The 17,063-nt window shown below is 30.6% G+C and overlaps 1 protein-coding gene and 2 long non-coding RNA genes across 3 annotated transcripts; 2 read left to right on the plus strand and 1 right to left on the minus strand.

Annotated features, from left to right (window-relative positions):
• Positions 1-468: 468 nt before the first annotated feature.
• Positions 469-2,668, plus strand: LOC129300830 (uncharacterized). Its single transcript, XR_008590838.1, has 3 exons — positions 469-685; positions 1,048-1,237; positions 2,448-2,668. It is a non-coding gene; the product is annotated as an uncharacterized LOC129300830 (long non-coding RNA).
• Positions 2,669-3,779: 1,111 nt separating this feature from the next.
• LOC129300829 (disease resistance protein RPV1-like) lies at positions 3,780-13,773 on the plus strand. The gene is made up of 7 exons (XM_054939423.1): positions 3,780-3,784; positions 6,282-6,731; positions 8,141-9,245; positions 9,365-9,640; positions 11,955-12,785; positions 12,936-13,365; positions 13,504-13,773. Exons 1-7 carry the CDS (start codon positions 3,780-3,782, stop codon positions 13,620-13,622), a joined length of 3,216 nt encoding a protein of 1,071 aa, XP_054795398.1. The 3' UTR covers positions 13,623-13,773.
• Positions 13,774-14,927: 1,154 nt separating this feature from the next.
• LOC129300828 (uncharacterized) lies at positions 14,928-16,738 on the minus strand. The gene is made up of 3 exons (XR_008590837.1): positions 16,329-16,738; positions 16,149-16,224; positions 14,928-15,048 (listed from the first exon to the last, which is right to left on the minus strand). It is a non-coding gene; the product is annotated as an uncharacterized LOC129300828 (long non-coding RNA).
• Positions 16,739-17,063: the final 325 nt, after the last annotated feature.

Here is a 17,063-nt window from a genome sequence, read left to right on the forward strand (position 1 = left end):
ATATAATCTAACTTACTTTAGTTTGAAGATAATAAAGGTACTTATCATTACTAATTTTAACAATCAATACTAATTTTTTAATTAATTCAATAACATGTTAATTTAAAATCCTAAATCCCTAAAAGAAAGATAATATCTAAATTAAAACTTCAAAATAATTGTGAGTTAAAAATTTTAAAAAAAGACTACCCAGAGCAATTCTAGATAATTAATTTCTAAAATTTTTAAAAATTTTAATATTGAATTGAACTATAAGATTAAGTATATATGATTCAAATTGATAATAAAATAGATTTAATATTTTTTATAATTTTATTTTAATGATTATGAAATAAAAATAAAAGTAAAAATTGTTAATCTGAACCATTCAGAATCTCGACGGTTCAGATTTCTTATCATGGCCGTTCCCCTGTGTTAATTGACTGACCCCGTTCCAAACGTACAAGACTTTCTTGTGAAAAAAGAAAAGCCTTTAAAGTTTAAACGCTTTAGCTTTACTTTCCTGGGCAGCTTCGTGAATACTTTCACTAGAGCCTTCATCACATGATTCACATCCTCATTTCTCCGGAAAATTCTCATGGAGCGAGATTTAAAAGCAGCAAAAGCCTCGTATCTCTCAATCTTATTCTGATCGATGCGATAGATAAATAAGATCAATCTCTCATCGATCACCCCAGCTTGACAGGTAACTTCCCATCTAATCTCGATCTGACCCTAAACAACTAATCTGCTTTCATCTTTCTATTTGATCTGTTCCTGATCCAGTCTTTGATCGATCACTTGTTGAGTTTTAACGAAACGACGCTGTTTTAATTTCAACGGATTCTTTGGTTTTCTTATTTTAAAATTCATCGGAGAAAGGAGAGCATATATCACCGATTCTTCTGGAAAATAATAGAGGAATCGGTGATTTCTATGACAGAGTTTTCAGTTTAACAAGGCAAAATGTAATTTGCTCTTTTCAAGTTTTGAAGTCAAGTAAAAGTAAGATGATTGAAATATGTATTTTCAAGTTTAACAAGGCAAAATGTAATTTGCTCTTTTCAGATGATTGAAATATGTATTTTGAAATTAGATTCGATTGGTTGATGATTGTATAACCCCCCACTCTCATTTGCGGGCATAAAGGTTGAAACGGTCGCAGTCTCCGATGACAAAAGGATGGACTTTTTTTCGGTACTGGTGCTGCTTCGGATGAGGATCATGATGTATGGCGTTGGGGGGAGGCAATTATAAGGTATTAATCTTAACATATATATTAATATACTTTTATTCAACCACATTAAAATATAATTATTTTAATATATTAATAATATTAATAATAAAAATTTATTATAAATAAATGATCATAGATTACACTTATGTCTTGATTTAATTAGAAAAAAAAAATATAATATATTTTTAATTAAATTTTACTTCTAATAAAATAATTACCTACTTTTCAATTAACTTTATCTTTATTAAACATCTTACAATAAATATAAAGTTATTATTAATAAAAATATTTTAAAAAAAATAATGATTTGGTCAGATTTGGTTAGAGGCACGTTCGAAGTATTTTCTCTTAACCTTATATATTTAATATATTTTATTCAATTACATTAAAATATAATTATTTTAATATGTTAATAACATTAATAATAAAAATTTATTATAAAATAAATAATAATAAATTATACACATATCTTGAGTTAATTAAAAACAAGTATATTGAGTATACTTATATTTTGCCAAGATTTTTGTTAAAAACATATTATCAAATATTTTTTATTTTTTATTTTAAAAATAAAAAATTGTTCATAAAATAAGTTTTTAAACAAGCTCATGCATATTTTGGTTAAAAAAGAGAGAGACATATAGTTATAATAGATTGAATAATATAAAATGTTATGAAAAGATAAATTTATGATAGTTAAATATAAAAAATTAAAATCGAGTCATAATGATTGATCATCTAACATTTAAATCATAAATTTATTACAATCATTCATTTACATGCAATAAAATTTTAGAATGTATTTGAATTTCAGTTGATTATAATTAATTATAAAAATATTTAATTAATATAATTTATTTTAATTATAATTGATTATATTATAATACAATCTGTTTTGATATTATTTTTTTAAAATTAATTTTAAAAAATTAAAATGTTTGAAATTTAATTAAAATTAATTTTAACTGTACAAATTACTATAAAAACATTGTTTTTAAAAATTAAATTAGTAATAAATTTATATCTAATATTATTAAATTTGTTAAATGTTATTAAGAAGTAAAAATATATCATTTAAATTATATATTGATTAAAAATATAATAGCGATCCATTTAATATTTATATAATTACTTAACATACAATTATATACTAATTAATTACAAATTTAAATTATATTTTAAGGTAATATTAATAACTTAATTTGTGGAAAAATATATATAACTTGGTAAGGGAGGAGAGAGGTGGAGGTGCAGTGAGGCAGGAGCACACAAGAAACACCAATGACAATAGAGAGAGGATATAAGCAAGGGGCATTCGAGAGGGGTATATTTGGTGAGTCAACATTCCGACAAACAATAAATACTGGTAATTGTAAAAATTAAAATTGATAAGCAAGTGCTGCCAACTTCAAGTAAAATGTGATTATATCGTAAATAATTGATTATGTAGAAATGGAGGTGTTTGGGTGTTTTTTTCCCAAACCATGATTTTAGCCAAAATAATCGATTCTTTGAAATTTGAGTCACTTGAAATTGTTTAAGCCACAATAATGAGACACGTGGTTCAAATAATTAGAGTCTTATTTACACAAACATAAAGGGTTGGTTTAGAGTTAATTAAGTGAAATTAACAATTCAAAATTATGTAACTCATGCTTTCCAGTTCACAAAAGTCATTACTCAAATATATATTGTTATATTTAGATACATATGAATATGAATTTAAGTCAAATCTCGTTTGGGCATTTTAAAATTTATGGATTTAGATTTACTTGTGTGTATATGAATTTAAAATACATGGATTTTAAATTTGAGATTTGAAATCTAAGATTTTAAATTCAAATTTAATCCAAATACTATCTTACATAAATCTTTCATCATTTCTTCCTTATCACTTGTAACTAATAAGTTATAATAACAAGACCCATCTATATGACTAAACTTTTCCAACCTTGCTAATGGAGATATGTAGCCTGACTAGAAACAAAAAACTTGCCAGTTACCACTAAGCCGTCCATTTGTTTTTTCTCTTTTCAAACCTTTCATAGAGGTGTTATGTGTGCCAAGAGCTCCTTACAATCTTGGCCAAAGGAAAAAGAGATATCAAGGCTTTAAGAATGGCCAACCGTTAGGCACGTAGCAGTGGCATAGCATATGGCAAAAATAATCAACATATATTCACTACATCCAACAACTCAGTCCCATTCAACAACAATTCAACATCATAGCCCATTTACGTGATTGAATCATGATAAATCTTTTTCAATTAACATGCATATAGTTTTTCAGTTCTAAACTCCAGATCATTATTGAAGAGGCAAAATTCTCACTTAACAAAACTAGTTCACAAAACGAAATCAATCAAGTGGTTAGGTTATATGTCTAAATGTAAAATACATACATACATATTGCATAATACTAATGCACTATAAAAAAGATCAAACCAGAATGCCAGGCATGCATGGTAAGGTAGACGTAGTTACCTCTTCCCTAACTTATACAAGTCAATTTGTGGTCTCCACTCGCCCATGACAATGCAACAAAATTAATCTACTCAATCCGCATGGGGTTCATCAATAATAATATATTTAAAGGGACGATTAATAGAAGTTCTAATTATAATTTCTCCAATTATGTTGATCACCATTATCAGTCTCATTCCTTATTGTTTCTTCACTCAATCAATCCTCTATATTCCATTTAATTCATTTCCATGCATTAATTTACTCTAGAAATCCTCCAGTCCACCAAACAAATATTCTACATCGATTAGATGCTCTAGAATCTCCAAAAAAAAAAAATTATAGATATTATTTAAACCAAGATTAATTCGTAAGAACCTCAAGAAATTCAAAATCCTAACTGCCTCCTCCAACAATTATCATTCAAACCTGGGTTCGAATTTAACACGAGCTTGAGGCCTCTCACAGCTAACAAGAGCCCTCCAAACACGCTACAGTCAACCAAATATAGAAATTAGGCGGGTTCTCAATTAGAACCTCCTCACAAATTTTACAAGGTAATAGGAAAAAATTTAAAGCTTTAGCGATAAGAGACAACTCTAAAGTACTCTAATCATGAATATGTAATTGTACATCAAGAGTTAATATCCATTTTTGCCATTGAACTAATTTCGTAGGAACATTGACTGTCCTAAACTTTTTGTGTAATAGTGTCACCCTTGAAGTAATTTAATCATAATAATATTGCTTTGACTTTAAATGGGTAAACATTGATCATTAACTTTGCTAACATAATTTTATGTTAGGAGTAATATTATTATGATTTAATTACTTTAAGAGTAACATTAATATGATTTAATTATTTTAAGGAACTTAGTTTCAAGTCACAAGGTTAATGGTCAACATTTGCTCATTTAATGTCAAGGGTAATATTGCTAAGATTTATTGACTTTAAAGATGATATTGTTATAACAAGAAAGTTTAGGAGTGTTGTTGCGAAAATAGCTTAAAGGAAAAACTAGACATTAATCCTAAAATAAAACCAAAACCACTTATTTTTTTTGGGCAAAATCAAGCCAAAACCTTAGAGAGTAATAAACATATCAATGAATACATTGTTTTGAACTTATTCAATAACAATAGGATAAAATTGCAATTATAGTACTTACTTTTTGAAATTTAATACTCAATCCGTTTTAAATTATAAGACATTTTTTTGGCAAAATCATACATGCCAATAAAATTGATTAAACACATTTTATACAAAAATATAAACTTTTAAAAATAATAATGTCACCTTGACTTTAAATGGGTAAACATTGATCATTAACTTTGTTAGGAGTAATATTATTATGATTTAACTACTTTAAGAGTAACATTAATATGATTTAATTATTTTAAGGAACTTAGTTCTAAGTCACAAGGTTAATGGTTAACATTTGCTCATTTAATGTCAAGGGTAACATTGCTAAGATTTATTGACTTTAAAGATGGTATTACTATAATAAAAAAGTTTAAGAGTGTTGTTGCGAAAATAGTTCAAAGGCAAAACTAGACATTAATCCTAAAATAAGACCAAAACCACTTTTTTTTTCGGGGCAAAATCAAGCCAAAACCTTAGAAAGTAATAAACATAATAATGAATACATTGTTTTGAACTTATTCAATAACAATAGAATAAAATTGCAATTATAGTATTTATTTTTTGAAATTTAATACTCCTTCTATTTCAAATTATAAAGCATTTGTTTAGTAAAATCATACATGTCAATAAAATTCATTAAACACACTTTACAACTTTACTTTTTTAAAATAAAAATATAAACTTTTAAAAATAATAATGTGGCCTTGACTTTAAATGGGTAAACATTGTTCATTAACTTTGCTAACTCAAATTTTATGTTAGGAGTAATATTATTATGATTTAATTACGTTAAGAAACATTACTATGATTTAATTATTTTAAGGAACTTAGTTCTAAGTCACAAGGTTAATGGTCAACATTTGCTCATTTAATGTCAAGGGTAACATTGCTAAGATTTATTGACTTTAAAGATGATATTGCTATAATAGAAAAGTCTAGGAGTGTTGTTGCAAAAATAGTTTAAAGGAAAAACTAGACATTAATCCTAAAATAAAACCAAAACCACTTTTTTTTTTTTTGGGGCAAAATCAAGCCAAAACCTTAGAGAGTAATAAACATATCAATGAATACATTGTTTTGAACTTATTCAATAACAATAGGATAAAATTGCAATTATAGTACTTACTTCTTGAAATTTAATATTCCCTCCATTCTAAATCATAAAACACTTTTTTGATAAAATCATACATATTAATAAAATTTATTAAACACACTTTACAACTTTACTTTTTTAAAATAAAAATATAAACTTTTAAAAATATTTTTTATTGAATATTTCATTTATAAAAAATATTAAAAAAAGATATATATGAGAGGTTAATATTAAAAAATATTATTAATAAAAATTTATTTTTTTAAAGTATTTTATATTTTAAAATGTTAAATTTTTTTTCAAAGCATTTTATAATTTGGGAGGAGCGTTAATCTGATTTTGCCCCTTAAGTGGTTCATCTGGTAGGGCTCGGTATGACGTGTTTTTGAGCTTTAGAGGCGAAGACACTAGAGCGACTTTCACCTCACATCTCTACTCTCTATCGAGCGCTGGAATTCATGTTTTCAAAGATGATGCGGTCCTTCCCAGAGGGAATCCTCTCTCAAGTGAATTGTCACGAGGAATTGAACTTTCCACAATTTCAATCATTATCTTCTCCAAAGAATATGCTGGTTCTAGATGGTGCCTTAACGAGCTCTCACAAATCATGGAGCTTCACAGGGCACAGGGTCGAGTTGTTCTGCCTGTGTTCTATGGGGTGGGTCCATCCGAAGTTCGTAATCAAATATCTGGTTTTGAAGAAGCATTTCGAGATTTAATACAACGAAGTTCACTCACAGAAGAAGAAGTGTTGAGGTGGAGAACAGCTCTCCGTGAAGTCGCGAGCATTGCAGGGTTTGTTGTGCTCAATTCCAGGTAATTTTTAAATATTTCTTTTTTTTATTTCTCTTCAATTTTGCTAAGCCTAAACAGACACGCACAATTGATTTCTAGCTACAATTTTCTCTTTTTAATCACTTGAAATTTTATATATGAGAATTTTTTGAAGAAATATCTAACAAATAAGAACGGTACGTTAGCAGAGAATAAGTCTTATATCGATACATCTAATCAATGTGCTGGAGTGGAGTTTGGACAAGCAGCTGAAAGTTTTGAAGTCAAAGCATGTGTGCATTATTAGTTGGCCAAAAATGTGTTCACTTCTTCTTCAAAAAAAAAAAAAAAAAGAAGTATGGCAATTTCACAAGCACAAATGATGTTTTGTTCTGTCTTAAAATATTGCTCCGAATTTGGTCAAATTGACATGTCTGTTATTTTTATAATGCTGTAAATTATTCAAATTATGATAGTTTTATAGCCCCTGCAATTGTTTGCATGTTTTTTTTTTGGGTTTAAAAATTGCACCTTGGAGGAAGGACTGATATTTAAGCAACAATTAAATTAAGGTATTGAGGATGCCATAATCTCTAACATGTTTTTAATATTGAAAAATTACTCCTTTCTGGTTGTTCCCTATAAAATTTAGAGTGCATGTGGTGGTTGGTACATGGAAAAGTTATTTGGAAAATGGGAAAAAGTGAGGAAGTGTTTTTATTGTATTTGTTAGATGGCAAAGTGACTTTGTTGGAAATAAAGTTTTCCATGTTTATGGTAGAGTTTTCCCTTTCCCTTTTCCATTTTGTATCATACTAGCCTATAGCCTCAGTTTCACCCTTTAAGGAATCCAATTTTATGCCGGTTGAAACCTTTGCCAATTGTTGGCAAACTCATATTCCTTGTAGTGACAAGAGGGGAAAACTGAGGAATTATAGAGATTTGGGGTTCATAGTTAAGTGTGTGTTCATCTTCTCTATTTCTCTATTCTCATTTTCCCCACCAGTAATTTGTCAAGATCCTCTCACATTGTTGACTTGTGTAAAATGAAAATTTTCCGCTAGTAATGGTTGTTGCAGATAAGAGGAGATTGCAGTATGCTGTTTCCTTAAGTTCCTTTTTGGGGCCCACATTCCTTGGAGTTCAATTGTTTGTTTAAATGTTTGACGAGCCATGTCTTCTCATTCACCTTAATATTGTCTATGTTTTGTATGATGAATTTTCATTTGATATATTTTTCTTTTAGTTCACCACTTAAAGTTTGATATTGACATTTCCAGTTCTGAGGGTACTGCAGTGTCAGTTTCCAGTATGGTTGTTTTTGTTGTAATTTGTTTGTAATGGCTGCTTTAATTTTGATGCTTGTTGCTTTAAGCAACATGACTGTTTTTTTTCCTACTTGTGCTTATATTGTTGGTGCTTATATTTTGTTATATTTGTCTATAATGCAGGAATGAAAGTGAAGATATCAAGAATATCGTTGAGCATGTCAATAAAATATTGGACAAGAAAGAGTTGTTTATTGCTGACCATCCTGTTGGAGTGTCTTCTCGTCTACAAGGTTATATTAAAATATCAAAAAACCATTCACCAAATGATGTTCTCTTGCTAGGGATATGGGGGATGGGCGGTATAGGTAAAACAACCATTGCCAAAGCCATTTATAATGAAATTGGTCGAACATTTGAGAGCAGAAGTTTTCTTTCAAATATTAGGGAAGTTTGGAAGAGAGATAATGGTCCAGTTAACTTACAGCAACAGCTTCTTTTGGAGATTTGTAAAACAGAAAAGAAGGAAATATTTAGCATCGATTTTGGAAAAGTCAAATTAAAGGAACATCTTTGCCATAAGAGAGCACTTGTTGTGCTTGATGATGTAAATAAGGTTGAGCAGCTGAATGCTTTATGTGGAAGTTGTGAATGGTTTGGTCCAGGGAGTAGAATAATTGTCACAACTAGAGATAAGCATTTGCTCAATGTTCTTAAAGTGAACCATGTATATGAAATGAAAAAGATGGACCAACATGAATCTATTGAGCTTTTCAGTTGGCATGCTTTTAAGCAACCAAGTCCTAGAAAGGGATTCGTTGAACTTTCTAGAAATATAGTTGCTTATTCTGGAGGACTGCCACTAGCACTTCAAATCCTTGGTTCCTATTTATGTGATAGGGAAGTGACAGAGTGGAAAAGTGTACTAGAGAAACTAAAAAAAATCCCCAATGATGAGATACAAAAGAAGCTAAAAATAAGTTTTGATGGGTTAAGTGATGACATGGTGAAAGAAATCTTCCTTGATATATCTTGCTTCTTTATTGGAATGGATAGGAGTGATGTCACAAAGATATTGGAAAGTAGTGGACTTTTTCCAGACATTGGAATAAGTGTCCTTGTGGAGCGGAGCCTTGTAACTATTGATGAGAAGAACAAGCTTGGCATGCATGATTTGCTGCGAGATATGGGGAGAGAAATAATCAGAGAACGATCACCAAAAGAGCTTGGAAAGTGTAGTAGGTTATGGTTTCATGAAGATGTGGTTGATTTACTATCAAAACATAGTGTAAGAACTTCCCTATCCTGTATTTGTTATTCTGCTTGTGACATGGGTTTACATTTTGCCTTTCAATAGACAAATAATAGATTTACTAACTTTTAATTTTTATATTGTAATATTCACAGGGTACAAAATTTGTTGAGGGGGTAGCTTTGAATCTGTTGCAAACCAATAAAGATTGTTTTTCTACCAAAGCATTTAAAAAGATGAAGACACTCAGATTGCTCTGCCTTGGTAATGTGGAGCTTGATGGAGACTATAAATACATTAGTAGAGATCTCAGATGGCTTTGTTGGTATGGGTTTCCTTTGAGAAACATCCCTGCCAACTTATATCAGAAAAAATTAGTTGCTATTGAGTTAAAATACAGTAGCCTCAAACAAGTTTGGAGGGAACCCCAGGTACGTATACTTTGTTAGAATTAGGAATAAAGTTTAATAATTAGGGTTAAAGGACATTTTTACTTCTTAACTATTCAATTAGGAACGTCTAGTATTCTAAACTTATATATGGTAAAATTTTCCCTTCAACATTTAAAAATAGTGCACTTGGCATTTTATTGTTAAAAAAGTTAATTTTGATTGTTAGTTGACCGAAAAATTATCCAAAAAAGAGTTTTAAAACATTACAAAAAAAGACCCATAAAATTGCAAATAAATACTCTATGAGAAAATTAATATCAATTGAGTCCTTATATTAATGGTTGGTCAAAATTGTATTCTGGATTTTTACATGGGTAAGCAATAACATTTGTGTCATGTTATTTATATGTAATTTAGAAGACTTAATTGATATTAATTTTCTTATTAAATACATAATTGTAATTTATGGGTCATTTTCTATCATTTTTAAGTCAGCGAATGGTTACAGTTGACTTTTTTAATGATAGGGTGTTCAACAAATTATTTCAAATGTTGAAGGGAAAATTGCACTGCATAAAAATTTAGTTTACCAAAAGCTTCCAAGTAAATAGTTGAGGGGCCGAAATGTACTTTAATCCTAATAATTATTAGATTTTGTTTGACTACATAACTTCTAGATAGATCTTCTTTTCAGATATTTTTAATAACAGCTTCTGAATGAATCTTCCTTTATCACTACTCTTGAACATAGCTTTTGAATTTTCTTTAATTTATGTTCTTTTATATTCCTCACCTACATTCTTTCTACGAAACTATACTATAAAGCCATAAACTAAGCCACTGGATGTTGTACTTGTCATTTTTTCTGATTGGTTTATTCTTTGAGTTAATGTACAAATATACTATTGAAGCTTTTTCAGAGGTGTAATGGGTATGCTATAGTATTTTGAGGTGCAATGTTGCCCTTGACATTTAGTGGTGTAACGTCACCCTGAGTTGACAGAAGCAAAATGTTGACCGTTAATTGAATTCTTCATGCTTATGTGGCATTCCTATAAAACATCGACATCACTTTCTATCATTTGAAAAAAACATGTAGGATAAAATAATAATAATAAATGGTATGGGTCCCACTATGTTTGCCATCAGCCCATATCCTTTCTTCTTCCTCCTCCATTCCTCTTCCTGACCTACCATCTTCCATTGCCAGGCCATGACACTGCCATTCATCTTCTTCTTCCATGACACCATAAGACCACCACCAGGTTGATCTTTTTACATGATATTGTTGCTGCTTCTTGATGCTTAGGTCGCCAAAGCTCATGATGCTCAAGCCTTCTAGTTAGGAGCCATTGACTAAGAGATCACTTTCTTCTTGCTCTGATCGGTGTTGTTATTTGCTCATATCACTTCCTTTGTCTCTCATGACTTTTCCTAAGCTTCTTCCCCCCCTCACTTGCTGAGATCTAATTTACCGAGATCCTGTCTGTGTTTCTGTTTTGCAATTTCTCCTCTCATGCCTTGGGTCCGATTCATCAAGGCTTCAAAGGGGTATGGATCCTTCACTCTCCCTTCCTTGAAGTGACAGATCAACACTGGCTTCCTTCCCTTCTTGGATCTCAAAAGTCTGGGGATTTTGAAGAAGCACGAAGACGCCTAATTACAATTCTGTGAATGCAAGTAATACTTGAAGTTTTGTTGAATTGATGGAAAAACTTTATTTCTATATGTGATAGTGAGATGAAGCTTGATTGCATTTGCCCAATTTATGAAATCTTTAGGGTGTTTGTAAAATTATTTGCTTGATTTCAATATTGTCACTGGTGATGGATTTAGAATTCAAAAATGTTAAGAGGGTAAGGGCGCTTGGTGGGGAATGAAAGGTCAAGACATATTTTCAGATGCAAAAGAAGTGAGTTGGATGCCACATGAGCACGTCATATTAACATGATAAGTCAACTAACGGTCAATGTTTTGTTTTTGTCAACTTAAGGCGACATTGCACCACTTTAAAGAAACATCAGGGGCAACATTGCGCCATAAAATACTTTAGGATAGCAATTGCACCTCCGAGAAAACTTCCAAGGAGATTTGCATATTAATCTTTATTCTTTAAAAAGATGTTAAAATATTTATGAGACTTGCCAAACATTAAAGTGGTTTTCAAGCTTTTAAATGCCTTAATGCTACTTTTACTCTAAAGCTAGGCTTGAGAATTAGCCTTTAATAGTAATGCCAAAACTCATGAGTGACACTTTCAAACATTCATGATTTTTGACACGTTAATTTGTTCCATCTTCTTTATTTTATGATTTTCTTCACTAATTTTTCCTCGAATGTTCTTTTCTTGCAGTTATTGGAGAGACTGAAAATCCTAAATTTTAGTCACTCCCCTTTCTTGACGCAGACTCCTGACTTCTCAAAACTACCAAATCTTGAAAAGTTGATTCTTAAAAATTGTCCAAATTTGTCCATTGTTCATCCTACCATTGGACATGCCAATAAACTGCTTCTAATAAACTTGAAGGATTGTACTAACCTCTGCACTCTCCCAAGAAGTGTCTATAATTTAAAATCCCTAAAAACTCTCATTCTGTCTGGTTGTGCAAAGATTGAAAAGTTAGAAGAAGACATAGAGCAAATGGATTCCTTGTCTTCTCTGATTGCTGATGACACTGCAATAACACAAGTGCCTCTTTCTTTGGCTAGGTTAAAAAGCATTGGCTATATATCTCTTTGTGGCTATAGGGGATTGTCACGTGATGTGCTTCCTACTCTCATTTGGTCAAGGATGTCCCCAACAAATAATCCTTTATCTCTAATTCCAACACATGTGGGCATGCCAATTTCCTTGAATATGTTGAATAGCAGTATGGCTGGTCTTTCATTTATTTCTAATAACTTCGCAAAACTACAAAGCCTTTTGTTGGAAATCAGATCACAGAATGACCCTGAAATGATTCGCAGTGCTGCCAAAATTTTGGAGTCCGTTTATGCCAGAATTTGCATGGATATGGCAACAATACCAAATGCTTCAAAAATCAAAGAGACTGAATCTTCTGTGTTATCTAGCCGTGATAGTCAGGTTCACATCTCAAGATCAGAAAATTGTTTGAGACATCTTCTAATTCAAATAGCAAAGAATGATCAAGTCACTGCCACTCTTCTAGAGAATATTTTACAGGTTCTCTTTTTAATTCCTTTTTTTCTTTTTCTTTTGGAAAGAAGAGAAAGTAGTTACTAATTTATGCAATTTTTTAATAAAAGTAAAAATTAACTTGCTTCTTGCCCAACTATATAGTTGAATTACACTGCTGCTTGTGTTATTAAGCAGGGGTTGAGTCCCAGTAAGTACGGTGATGATTGTGTCCTCCCAGGTGACAAATATCCCTATTGGCAAAGTTTCAAGAGTGAAAGAGCTTCTGTGAAATTTGAAGTGCCTCGAGTTAGTGGTTGTGACTTGAAAGGGATGGTCATTTGTTGTGTATATTTCCCTTCAGGTGATCTGGGAAACATGGCTTTTGAATCTTATATTAGCTTAATGATCATAAATTATACAAAGACAACCACTCTTCACTACAGGCAAGATTCACTAACTTCATTTGAAGAAGCAGAGTGGAAGGAAATAGTAGCAAATCTAGATTCAAATGACCAAGTGGAGGTGATTGTAGTTTTTGGTAATGGATTCACTGTGAAAAGGACAGCAATCTACTTGAAATATCATGAGTCATTTGACGAGCAGATGGAACATCCACTATCACTAAGTATTTTTAGCTCCTCCCTAATCTGTGTTATTATTTTGCACCAGTTTTAAGAGTTAAATTTGATTAAAATTTTTAGTTTTAGGCCAAAAAGAAAAGTTAGTACATTATTGTTACAGTTTCACTACTTTGTTTTTGTAGGCAGAGAAATGCATATAGAAGACAAAGACCATGATTTTGAGCTCTCGGGTAGAAAAAGAAAAAGAGAAGAGTTGTTGGAGCCTAAGCTTCAGAGGGGAGAAAGTGGTGGAATCCCATGATCCAGTGAAGTGGTGCAGGAGGACAAGACTTGCACTAATTAAACATTTCTTTTTGTGTTAGTATTTTTATCTTTTTTGTTGTATAAGATTTCTTAGATTATCTGTTCTAGACTTGAATAACTCCATATATCCATACTTAATTTGTTTCTTATCTTGATAAATTGCATTTAATAGTTTTTATCAACAATTTGCATAATTTAGTCAAAATTAGTTGTATAACTTGTTTAATAACAGAACTCTGAATTTCACAGCGACAATGTTTTTACAAGTTGCACCACAAAAATCTCCATATTAGCTCCGATTATGAGAAACCATGTGAAATTGTTGATGAGGAATTGAAGATAAATGGATACTTGAACCTGAAGTGGGCCACCTGAATGTATAGTGAACATAACTTATAACTATATATCAGAGCCACTGGTTGAGGAGCAGGGCTGGCATTGCGAACATCTGGAATCTGGATGGAACATTAGAACTTGTAATTTCAGTCAAACTGGATTGGCTAATTTGAGTGAGTTTGAAATAATTTAAGACTTTTTCACAAAATAATACATTTTAGTAATTGGGGTATTTGGGACTGGCCCAAAAGAGACCCAAAAAATTCAGGCGGCTAAGCCCAAACAATACTCGAATGACACTTTAATTTTATTTAAAAAAGATATAAATATAATTATACTAAATATTAATTAATCTTTTAAATTTTAGTTCAATTTATACTCAGAAATTATATATTTGAGTACATTATTTCAGCTATTTCTTAAGAAAATTAAATAATTTCACATTATTATATTTTTATTATTTTTAATCTATAAAATACCTTAAAAATATTTCAACTGTATTTTAAAAAGTATATTTTATATTTTTAATAATAAAAATAATTAATTTAAATTAAAAATTAATTTTTAAAAAAATGAAAAGAAATTGACAAGATTTTAATGCCTAATCATGCCTCGAACAGGGTTGCCTTTAATAAAAAGATATCTATATGCAATCCAAAAAAATCCTTTGCTATCCTAAAAGGAATTAAATCTATTTTGCTCAAAACTAATCAAACTCATTCTAGATTATTAGAAATTATGTATCTAATGAGAAAATAGACATCTATGAGATAAAACTTGAATTTGCTTAACTGGCCATCAATGAACTTTGACCAGATGAGCCAAGGCTTTTTGGTAAGGATCAAAAGGCAGTAAGGGACTTTAGAGGAAGATCACTTTTCTTGTGAGGATCAAAAGGCAAGCGACTCACATATAGGTTTTCATTCTGAACCAGCATAGGAAACTAGCTTGTGAACTAGATTGTACTTTAGAAGATCACTTTCCTTTTTAACATATTCATGAAGGTATTCATATTTCACTCCTTTCAGTTTCAAAGCAATCTCCTCTGTGCTTACAAATGGGCTTCCTACAATTCCTAAGAGCTTCACCTGCACTCAAATAATCAAAGGGCTAATGATGAGTAGAAAAAGAAATTGATCTTGAGCATCTTCCTTCATTTTTCATTCGATTCTTAAATATATTTCTATGAACTTATTCTCATGCATCTGACTTTACAATGTATTATTAATGTGAATGGTCAAGGGAATTATGTTATGATCATTTATAAGTACATTATTATTCTTCTTTGAGATTTTAAGTTATTAATTTTTTTAAAGGCTTAAAGTGCTGCTGAAATGTTTTAGAACTTGTTTGCAAGAAGTGATTGATATTTTAAATTTTTGTTTGGGATAATATTACTTCACTATTAACTTTGACCAACGTTGACCATTAAATCTTTGTTTTTAGAGAAAATAATAGAGAGGTTCAAAAGAAATAATTAATTTAAATTAAGTCTCAAGTGTTAAAATTCAAAAATTTGAAACTCAAACTTTTGATTTTACAATTTTTTTGTGATGAATTTGTAATTTGTATTCTAAATTTTAACAAGGAAAATAAATTTTGATTCTTCAACCATGTTAAAACTTAAAAAATAAATTATAAATTTATTATAACATTGCAAAATTAAAAAATTAAATTGTAAATTTTTGAAATTTAACATTTGGAACCTAACTTAAAACTCTCTGTCATTCTCCTATGTTTTTCATTTGACCCAACATCATACATGTCATTCTAGTAAGCCATTCTTCTTCACGGATTGATCGCCATTGGAGCATTGAGATCAGTAGGTCAAATTTTCTGGGGACGACTAAGAGTTGATTGAAAGACAAATTCTTAAGATAAATCCCACCATTTTGAATTCAATCACCACCTATTCCCATTTTTAACAACAGTTCCGTGGTAGTCCAATGCTATTCATATATTGAAACATGGAAGAAAAAATACATCAGTTTCAGAAGTTATCTTCCATGGTTCTAAAAACACAGTTGAATAGATAGTCTTGTTGACATCAAAGCCAAAATACATTGAGTATCTATTTGATAAGTCTAGCACAAGTCTAACATTTACAAACAACGCATAAACAAGAAGGAAGATTTAAAGGGGGGAAGTTAACAAAAAAAAAAAAAGCGAAGCAAAGTTAAACAAAAACCTGGTGGTCATAGTTATAGCAAGCACAGAGAAGAATCTTCTGGTCCTTGACCTCTTCAGGATACAGAATGTTGTTGCTGAACTCAAAAGGTGAACAAAAAAAGTGTGAAAATTGAAGCCTAATTAAGTTCAGTGCCGTAAAAGCATCGTAATGAGGAAGGTAAGGAAAACAGGTAGCAACCATTCACGGCAAAACATCATAGTACTCACAGACCAGGTTCTCTTCTACAATTGGACTAGCAAACTCCAACTTAACATCATCATCCTTATCTTTCCCAAATGGGTTTCAATCAAAATTATCATTTGGCTTTTTCTTTCCATTAGACCCACATGAGCTCTTAATTCTCTTCCTTCTTCACCTGAATACCCAGATTCTGAACAATTCCTTGCTGTTCGTTTCTCATCGGATATTCTGCCATGGGTTCCGCGGAGGTTGGCTTTCGTTGAATCTGTTAAGTTGTTGTTCTGTCGTTCAGTTAACAGTAGGGTCTGTAACTGGTGGCAAGAAGATCAGCAGATCATGGTTCAAGAGTAGGAAGCATTTAGTGGTGAACTGGTGGCGGCGGCGAAGGGCAAAGGGACAAAGAGGCAGAGAAGATCGATAAAACCAAAAATAAAGCAGAGACGAGAAAGATAATTAATATAACATCAAATCAAAGCCACCACATGTAAAGTTGGATCACAAATATATATTTAACTGTCAAATGACAAAAATTAACTGTAAAAAATTATTGCACCTTTTATAAAATTACAGGAGAATATTACTTCAAGTAAAAGTTTCGAATATTCATGGCTCTTTACAGAAAAAATTTAAGGATATTTTTACTCTTTAATCTTTTTTTAAAATAAAAAAATTAAATTATCCTTTGAATATACTTGGTATAAGATCCTGCTTCTACAAAGGATCATTTGAATT

The sequence above is a fragment of the Prosopis cineraria genome, unplaced genomic scaffold (assembly GCF_029017545.1).
Source record: "Prosopis cineraria cultivar Desert tree isolate PC_DT_omini unplaced genomic scaffold, ASM2901754v1 PC1766, whole genome shotgun sequence".
NCBI lineage: Eukaryota > Viridiplantae > Streptophyta > Magnoliopsida > Fabales > Fabaceae > Prosopis > Prosopis cineraria.

What these genes read in the sequence shown, in the direction of transcription:
- LOC129300829 (XM_054939423.1), top strand. An exon ending in TTTGTTGTGCTCAATTCCAG is followed by an intron (nt 6,732 to 8,140) that starts GTAATTTTTAAA and finishes TCTATAATGCAG; the next exon opens with GAATGAAAGTGAAGATATCA. An exon ending in ATTTACTATCAAAACATAGT is followed by an intron (nt 9,246 to 9,364) that starts GTAAGAACTTCC and finishes TAATATTCACAG; the next exon opens with GGTACAAAATTTGTTGAGGG.